The sequence below is a fragment of the Nyctereutes procyonoides genome, unplaced genomic scaffold (assembly GCF_905146905.1).
Source record: "Nyctereutes procyonoides isolate TBG_1078 unplaced genomic scaffold, NYPRO_anot_genome, whole genome shotgun sequence".
Classification (NCBI taxonomy): domain Eukaryota; kingdom Metazoa; phylum Chordata; class Mammalia; order Carnivora; family Canidae; genus Nyctereutes; species Nyctereutes procyonoides.
The window spans coordinates 35,844,976-35,855,000 of NW_026575051.1; the positions used below are offsets into that span (position 1 = coordinate 35,844,976).

The 10,025-nt window shown below is 37.9% G+C and overlaps 1 protein-coding gene across 1 annotated transcript in view; it reads left to right on the plus strand.

Annotated features, from left to right (window-relative positions):
- The window catches only part of CD109 (CD109 molecule), a 131,598-nt gene that overhangs the window by 18,797 nt on the left and 102,776 nt on the right, over window positions 1-10,025 (plus strand). The window contains exons 3-4 of the mRNA XM_055330053.1: window positions 3,551-3,579; window positions 9,727-9,957. Of these exons, the coding sequence (XP_055186028.1) occupies window positions 3,551-3,579; window positions 9,727-9,957 (260 nt within the window). The remainder of the gene's footprint in view (window positions 1-3,550; window positions 3,580-9,726; window positions 9,958-10,025) is intronic.

A 10,025-nucleotide genomic window follows, 5' to 3' on the forward strand; every position in this document is an offset into this window, starting at 1 on the left:
GTATGTGGATGTCCATTGTTCCAGCATTATTTGTTGAAGAGACAGTCTTTGCTCCATTGCATTGCTTCTGCACATTTGCCAAACATCATTCAACTATATTAGTAGGGGTCCATTTCTGGACCCATTGATCAGTTTGTCTATTCTTTTGCCAATACCACACTGCCTTGATTATTGTAGTTTTGCAATAAGTCTTGGAATTGGTAGCACCAATCTTCCAACTTTGTTCTCCTTTAGTATTGATGGTTATTTTGGGTCTTTTGCTTCTCCCTATAAACTTGAGAATCAATTTCTTGATTTTCATAAAATAACTTTCTGGGATTTTGATTAGGATTGCATTGATCAAGTTGGGAAGAATTGATGTCTTGACAATATTTAGTCTTTCTATCCATGAACATTGAACATCTCTTCATTTATTTAATCCTTCCTTGATTTCATTTTATCAGAGTTTTGTAGTTTCCTTATATAGATCTTGTACACATTTTTTAGATTTATACCTAAGTATTTCTTTTTTGGGGGGATTCTAATGTAAATGGTATTGTTTTTAATTTCAGATTCCACTTGTTAATGGTTGTTTTTTTTTTAAAGATTTTATTTATTTATTCATGAGAGAGAAAGAGAGAGAGAGAGGCAGAGACACAGAGGCAGGAGCAGGCTCCATGCAGGGAGCCTGATGCAGGACTCCATCCTGGGACTCTAGAATCATGCCCTGGGCTGAAGGCAAGTGCCAAACAGCTGAGCCACCCAGGGATCCCCTGGTTGGTATATTTTTAATTGAGAACATTCTTCTCATATGCTGAGGTACATGTTAAGATCAGAGCAAATTCTACTGATAGGAGGATATTCTATTTTTTAAAAAAAAAACTTTTTTTTAAAATTTTTAAAAATTTATTTATGATAGTCACACACACAGAGAGAGAGAGAGGCAGAGACACAGGCAGAGGGAGAAGCAGGCTCCATGTACCGGGAGCCCGACGTGGGATTCGATCCCGGGTCTCTAGGATCGCGCCCTAGGCCAAAGGCAGGCACTAAACCACTGCACCACCCAGGGATCCCAGGAGGATATTCTCAATTCCAGCTATTCCCCCATATTGAATTACTTAAATGTTTCAGTTCAAGAATATAACAGGGTTTGTCTTTTTGCCTGGATAGTACTATGACTCCCTTCAACAAATATTTTTACAACATAAAACTTGTCAAGTAAATTTTATTTATGGTTCTTTTGAATGTTTCACCAAGTTGAGTTGCTGCAGTATCATAGGGCTTCTTAACTTTACTTCAGTTCAGTATAGAATATGCCTATCCCACTAAAAATAAGAACTTAACAAGAAGTTTCTTCCCATAGGTTGAGATATTACCAAAGCATGATTACAATATTTCAAAGTTAAATCTTGTACAGATTAAACCCATCTCATGTCAATAGTTTACTGAACCAAAAAGATTCAGGACAAATGTTAAATCAGGATTCTGGGATAGCGGCATAACCTGTGATTGTCCTGGCCAGGACTCACTCTGTGTAAAAGGCCTTTCAGGGTCTGGTGCAGCCTCATCTCTACAGTCCTCTCCCTGCCAGCTCTTTGCTTCTGTGGAAACATGCTGAGCTCCACTCTTTGGCATTTGCTGCTGCTCTGCCTGGAAACTCTTCCCTTCCTTTCTCATCTGGCTAATTTTCTTTATCCTACAATCCTCGACTTCTAGCATCATTTTTTTCTAGGTAACTTCCCCTGATCCTGTGAGGTGGGCTCCACCTTATCTATCTATATTGCAGTCCTTTGTGTTTAGCTGTATCTGTTCAGTTGTTTCTCTTTCTTCACTTTTTCAAGACACTTTTTGTCCAATGTCCTGTTATTTAAGAGTCCTATTCTTTGCTTCCTATGGTGACAGTTATTGGATAAACCGATCTGTGCTAAGTGATAAGTGATTTTGATGAATTGCTTATCTGTTGCGGAAAACATATTTGTATTTCACTGAGGCCCATTGGGGCAGTGGTCTTCAGGTGGGTGTGTGCAGATTGGGGATTGTTTTAGGCCATTTATCAGGGTATAAATGTACTAGCTTTTATTTCTGTTATTTATTGAACAAAACCAAGAAATCAAGGTTTTCTAATACTTAATATTTTGGTTGAGAAAGTGTATTATATGACTCTATAATCTATAAACTTGACATTGGTGATGTGTTCTGATTGACTAAATGCTCCATTATAAAAATTGGAAGATCCTGCTGACATCTCCAGCAGATATCTCTTCCATGTTTTCTGGCTCTGGAATAATTCTATTTATCAAGCATTTCCTCTATGCCAGACACTGTTCTATACACTTTATAAATATCAACATACTTCTGCTTTACAACCACCTTATGAGATTGATACAATTATGAATATGCTCTTTTTATGGATTAAAAAATTGAGCCTGGATAATCAGGCAACTTTTTCAAGGATGGGGCTAGTACATGGTTGATTCAGTATAGAACTGGTGTAGTCTAATTCCGGAAGCCATTTGCTCAACCCCCTGCTCTGTACTGTGCTGTGCTCCAGTGTCTCTCTGTTCCCATAGGATAGACACATGTGGCTTCCAGGAGGATAGGGCCTATGTCTGTCTTGTTCATTGGGGTAAATATTTCTTAAATATTCACAAATATTTCTTTTTTAAAAAAGAGGTTTATTTATTTATTTATTTGAGAGAGAGAGAGAGAGAGAGAGAGAGAGAGAGAGAGAGAGAATACAGAGGGAGAAGGAGAAGCAGACTGCCCACTGAGTGGGGAGCCCAATGCAGGGCTCAATCCCAGGACCCTGAGATCATGACTTGAGCAGAAGGCAGACGCTTAACCGACTGAACCACCCAGGCACCGCTCACAAGTATTTCTTAAATGAAGAAACTGTGAGGGTCCATCACTACTCTGAATTCATATCACTTAAATGGGAACTTTGGATAAGTACTCTTTTATTTTTAACTTGAAACATTTTTTCCCTTGAAGTAATTAGATCTGATGAGAAATTGGCATGAGTTAAATTAGTAGTCCTATGTTTAGAAACTGTACATGAAAAGAAGTCTGCATCACTCTAATACCAGTGAGTCACTTATGAGTCCCAGCTCACCCCTGACGTGACTAATCCCTTCCTTTTCTTTCTTAATCATGAGGGTCTGAGAACATAAGAAATAAACCTCAGGTTCTTTCTCAACATCCATTGAAGTGTCTCCCAAATGTGTATAACCCTAAAGCAGCAACAAGAACAGCAGCAACAATGACAACAAAAATGATAAAGGAAAAGAGAAGCAGAACTTAAACTAATTTTTGAGGTGTGGGGTGGGGTTCACCTACTGATACCTTTTTAAGTGTGGGTCAGGTTTCCTTAATTCTTTGGCACAAGGATGTGTAGTAATCTCTCACGTGTTCTGGGCTTTGATAAAATTGTTTTGTTTTGACCAAATAAGTTTGTGATTCTATAAGCTTATGATTTCTTTATCTGAAAGAGTATTAGGAGAGTCTTCGGAGTTGTGTATTATATCATCATATTCAAATTATGACTCTATTTTTTTCCCCGTTTTGCTTTTAGGCTCTTTCAAGACACTTATTCTTCCATCAGTAAGTATCCATTTAAAAATTTTGGTTTCAGACGTATACATTGCATCGATTAGGGAAACAAACTAATATTTTGTTGGTCTTTATATCAATTTACATCCCTTGTGAGTTTGACTTGAGTTCAGTTCTACCTTTAGATTAAGAATAGTGTTACTTCAAAAAGATTTGGTTATTAGCCTTTTCAAACTCATGGCAAAGGTTTTCTCTTATAAAACAGGGAACTGGCCTGGACTGTTGCCACAGAAATCTGCTTCTGCCTTAAAGAGCCTTACAGTTTTGAGTGTGTAATTGACACTCTGTTGCTCAGTTTCTCTGTCCTGGAAAGTTGTAATACCACACTGAACCATATTGAAGGCCGAGGCATTGGTGATACTGATCCTGTCTTTGTTTAAACATTTTTTTTTGTTCATAATTTAATTTTTTGCATTATACTTGCTATTTTAAAAATCTTTTGAATATTAACAATTTATTTATCTTGATTACTGAATTTTTTTTTGTCTCCTCCTTAATTTTTGCACTTGAGGCCTCCCCCACCTCACCCTTATTCCAGCCCTGGAAAAGGGGATAAAGAAACTGCCTCTGTTTCATAGGGGATTCTCTGGAGGTGAAATAAGATGTGAAAAGTGCTGTAAAATTTGCTATAGAAGTGGAAAGGGGTTATTATTTTGTTGAGAAAGTCATAAAACCTAATGATTGCATGCTGTTTGTGAACTGATCCTACTTATCATAACTTTGATTTGAAAGTTTGTACTTTTATTACCATGTTTTGTTTTGGAGCTTCACACTCTGAATGTACAATAGAGAAAGTAGACCAGGGCATCCTAACAAGAGACGCAGTTTGGTATACTTTTGTGAGAAGAGATAACTGATGACTTTGTCAAAACACAAAATTCAGTCTAGTAAATTTGAAGATGTAATTAGCTTTATTAAGCAATTGGGCAGGATCCCATTTAGCAAGTAGAGGGGAGTTCCTGAGTTGTACAGTATGGAAGGTTTTTTTCAGAAGGAAGGTGGGGGCAAGGAAGTGACTAGCAAAAGAAAAGAAAAGATTGTTCCAGGCAAGGTCACCTTCCCTTAGGGGAAGGACATGGGGTTTTATCCTGCAGATTACCTCATCTTCCTTTAGGGGGATGGGGCTAGAGAAGACCCTTGTGACAGATTACCTCATTGGTGCTTGTCAGAAAGTTCCAGATTAATTGACCTAAAATTCTACTTACTCTTGGGAAGGTTGAAACTGCACTTAAGTCTCTGTTTGCTCTTCTGGGAGCAAACTAGTCCATCTTGGGCCTGTGGTTTCTTTTGAACAACTTTAGCCCTGACACTTTACATACTTAATGTAGGATCAGCATCACCTGATGGGCCAAGTTCCTCTATTTCCTCAATTACTTTTTGAAGGTTACTCATCAAGCACATTCAAAAACCACATTCGTTTTTCCGGGGCCAGGTGGTTCCTAGAGAATACAGTAGCTCCCAAACAGTACTCGTAAAAATTACTTATAAGTATAGCTATTGTTTTCTTACCTATTATGTTTGCATTTTCCTTACTAAGAAATATAACTGCTTTTCCATTGTTAAATAGAAAGTAGGGAAAAAGATGCAAAGCAGGTGGAAATGGTGGTGGTGGGGAACCCATCTCAGTGATAATAAAACATTGCATTGCGTTCCTGTACCCGAAAACGTTAGATGCTGGCCATATGCTGTTGAAATAATATTCCAATGAGAAGATTAAAATAACTCCTGCATAACACAATTGTCCTACAGCAGAAGGGGGTGGGATTTAAGTCCAGGAACCACAGTTTAAAGTACAACTGTCTGGTTTCATCAGAGAAGCCTGAAGGTGCATGGGCTGTAAGTGTAGAATGGCTGAGCAGAGGAAGCATTAGGTGGTACCAGGCACTAGGGCTTGTTCCAGTAATGTCAGTTTTATTATAAATTGTACTTGTCCAAACTATCATTAACTGGAACTTGGCTGCCCTGATTCTGTTAGGTCTCAGCTATGTGAAGTATGAACTCCAACATCCTGTATGTCTTTAATATTAATGCCATTTCTATTGTATGAATATATAGCAATTGTCTATTGAAAGCTTAACTAGAGATTATATTTAGGACTGTATCCCTTTCCTAGTAAAATTAAAATTTAAAGATTTAGTCATAAGGTGTCTGGGAAAATGTGATAATGCTTGGCAAAAATAGAAAGTTCTGTATTGTTATGAGTTTTCAGTTAAAACAGACCTAGCTTTCAGAGTGTGCACTTGCATTCTGATATTTGTAAATGTAATATTTTAAATTGTCTTTTAAGGTTCTCATGAATTTTTGCTGTAAAATAGAAACATTCTGACAGCATTAAAACAAATGTGTTTTTAAAATCTGATGAGCCCATTGTTTCTACTTTTGATATGCTACAGTTTTTAATGAGAAGTAAATAAAAAAATTGATGTTTAATATAAATATGATTTTTTGCACAAAATGTATTAGGAGAAATTTCTTCTATTCTCTTTGTAAATAAATCCAACTTAAAATGAAGGAGTGGTTTTTAAATTTAGAAATGTTTTAAAGTTTATGTATAATTAATAATTTTTTAAAAATATTTTTAATAGAAACTGTCATCTTAAATTCCTCAACTTTATTTTGAGTTATTTGAAATCTCCACTACTTTTAGTAACTAGCATTATTAATGGAGTAGGACAAATACTATTGTTTTATCTCAGTTTCTTTGACATATGATCTTTTAAAGAAGGCAAAATGGTTTTAGTCAACCCAGATTAGTTTCTTGCCCACCAAGGACCTTTTAAAAATATTTATCTTATTTTATTTTTAAGTAAACTCTATGCGCAATGTGAGGCTTGAACTCACAACCTAAGATCAAGAGTCCCATACTCCATTGACTGAACCAGCCAGATACACTGCCCCCCGGAGGACCTTTGTGAGTGTACCTTCCTTAGATACCCTGGGCAAAGAGCAATCATTTACTCAGAAAATTTGCATTTATGTATACACGGAGTACACTTAGCACAATGAGGATCTTGCATGCCCAAGTCAGATGCTGATTGATACTTTGCTCATAAAAGCCCCTTGATTTTGTATACTTCCAGACTATTGTCCTGCTGCCAGACATGTCCATCTGTGGAAATTGTATCTTCTTCAGCCCCTTGTTCTTGACCCAAATATAGGAATCCCAAATCTCTGTGGGTAAATAATTGGTTCTTGTATAAGAGATATGGAAATATCTGATGAGGGATTTATTACCAATTCTGTGAACTCTTTCAGTAATTGTGATCCCAAGAAGGCAGAAAGCAATTGATAAGCAGAGATTCAGGAGCTTTTACTTTCTGGCATCCTCTCCACTGTGGGGAACAGGTTACAATGCATTCTAGGTCTGTTATAGAGAGAAAGTTTCATAGAGATTGCTTAAAATCCATGCTATTTTTTTTTTTTTTTGGTTTCCTCATAATGCCCCTCTGTTGTTAACAATGGAAGGCTAAGATCTCTACCACAGCTCAGGATCTGTAGTGCCATGCAAAGTCTGTGGTGACACCCCAAGGCTTATAGTGATGTCCCATGATTTGTAGAGTCACCCCTGGTCTACTGATATACCAAGTTCATTTGTAATCTCTGACTTTCCAGCCTTGGGATTAATACTGAGGCTTTGAGGATCCCGAATTATCCAAATCTTACTTATGTGGGGAATGGGGCAAGGTTTCTAATGGGGCAGTTGAGAAAGCAAATTACTTGGGGTAGCTGAAAGGAGCAGAAAGATAGTACTATTTCCTTTTGAGGTAGTGCCAGCTCCCAGAAGGAGGATGGAGTAGGGCACAGAAAGAATTTTTTTTTTAAAGATTTTTATTTATTTATTCATGAGAGACACAGAGAGAGAAAGGCAGAGACATAGGCAGAGAGAGAAGCAGTCTCCATGTAGGGAGCCTGATATGGGACTAGATCCTGGGTCTCCGGGATCATGACCGGAACTGAAGGCAGACACTTAACTGCTGAGCCACCCAGGCATCCCAGAAAGAATGTTTTTGGACACATTTGTGTTACTTCTGCTTCTTTAACTCTTGGCATTCTTGTGATTAATGGGCCTCTTTAGTTTGGGGCCTATGCATCATTAATTTGACATAAATCTTCAATCTACTGTCTGTTCTGGAGCCTAAAAATGATCAAACTATATCCAAATCATGAAAAACAGTCCTATCAAATATCATATTTTAAACATGAAGTGTTTATGAATCTTTGCCATATGTAACAGTATGATATGCTGGCATATATATAGCTTCCTGCTTTTAGTATTAGAATACCCATTTAAAAGAATCTGAGAGCTGAAGTATCATTTGAGAAAATAGAATTTAAGAATGCAGGTTCCAAGATTAGACTCCCAGCCCTACTAGGGCACACATCTCTGGGTCATGTTGTATCCCAAGGACTTAGAACAACCTGGAGCCAGAAGGTGCTCAATAAATATTTATGGAAGAAAAGCAAAAGTCAGCATTGGAAGTTATTTGCATGTGATGCTACTGATTGTTTTTTCTAACTTTTTATTAAGAAATTCTCAAATATACAAAACACTTGAAGGAATTTCACAGTGAACACTTCTGTACTCATCACTCAGAATCTGTCATTAACATTTTACCATACTTGCTCTGTATCACTTGTCTGTTCATCTATCTGTCTCTCCATTCATTAATTCATCTTATTTAAAATGTATCCCCAAGTAATTGTGGACATCAGTATTTCTCTCCCTAAATATTTTTTGCTGATTACTGTATTGGTACCTTGTTTACATTTCCTTTGTGTTCTTATCCATGTTGCTCGCTTTAAGGTAGCTGTGATTACTGGAAGATCTCTGAGCTTTCTGTGGACAAAACTTGTTTGTAAATGTGAGTCAGGATTTAGTTTTAGTACCACAGGTTTATTAACACGAAAACTAACTGAAAGTCAGGTACGCTAGTCATATATTGTGTAACCGATTATCCCAAGGCTTTGACATAAAACAGTAACAAGCTTTTATTGCTTGTTACAATTTCTGTGGGTCAGGAATATGGGAACTGCATATTCCATATGTTGGGCTGTTCTGATTTGGGATATTACAAGTCTACAGTCAGACTTGCAGTTACCTGAAGGCTTCACTAGGGCTGGGGATCCTCTGTAAGGTAGTTCATTCATATGGCTGTCAAGCTGGTGGTGGGTGTTGGTGGGAGGCCTCAGTTTCTCCCTCTGTGGGCCTCTCTACAGGGTTCTTGAGTGTCCTCGTCACATGGCAGCTGGATTCCCCCAGAGTGAGGAATCCCAGAGAGAAAGAGAAGAAGAACCATACAAAAGCTAACTTTTCGATAACCCAGCTTCATTCTCTTCTTGAGAAGCAAGTCCCTAAGTCTGGGGAATGAGGCTCTATCTTTTGAAGGGCAGAGAGTCAGACAATTGTCAGATGTGTTTTAAAGCCACTGCATGAGTAGTATAGCTCATCGTGAGTTTGCATCTCAACTAGTGACCTGGAGCAACTTTGCAAATCCTCCAAGCCCAGTGTATAAAATGGTGTCAATAAGAGCACCCACCTGAAGGATTGTTGTGAGGTGAAATGACACAGGTCATGTAAACTGCTGAGGATGGGATCTGGTCTGTTGACGCTAGAAGGCAGGAGTTCTATTGGTAAGAACAGTAGGAAAGCAGCAGTGCCTCCATCCTTCCTGAGACTCTGACTTGTGATGTGCAGGATGCAGGAAGAGTGAGCACTGTAGAAAACAGCGAGAGAGAGAGAGAGAGAGAGAGAGAGAGCAGCAAGAAAACAAGTCTTGTGCAAATGTGTTCACCAGTTGACTGCCTTAAATAGGGAGACATGGAAAAAATGTTGATAGATATTAGATATCCTGACCAACAGTGACTGTGAGGAAGAATTTGCACATGGAACAGGACATGACAAGGTTACTGCTGCTGAGCCCTCCATTCCAGGAACCCTGCAATTTAGCTGGAGAGGAAACTACAGGATGTTAGGAGGGAAAACAAATTGTTTAATGTCAGTGTCTAGGAGGGGCAAGTTTTTCAACATGGCAATTACTTTTAATAATACTATGGATTGAAATTTTCTGTTCTAACTTATAATTAAAAACCCTTTCGAGGTAAAATGAGAATGTTGCTTGATCTCTTTATTTTCTCCAGCTACCTCTGAACAGTGCGGACGGGATTTATGAACTGCGTGTAACTGGACGTGCCCAGGATGAGATTTTATTCTCTAACAGCACACGCTTATCATTTGAGACCAAGAGAATGACTGTCTTTATTCAAACAGACAAGTCCCTCTACAAGCCAAAGCAGGAAGTGAAGTTTCGAATTGTTACCCTCTTTTCGGATTTTAAACCTTATAAAACTTCTTTAAACATTCTAATTAAGGTAAGTGCCAGACAGAATAAAGTAAGAAGTTCAAGTCATCTTACTAAAGCTTTCTTCAAAGTTCTGCT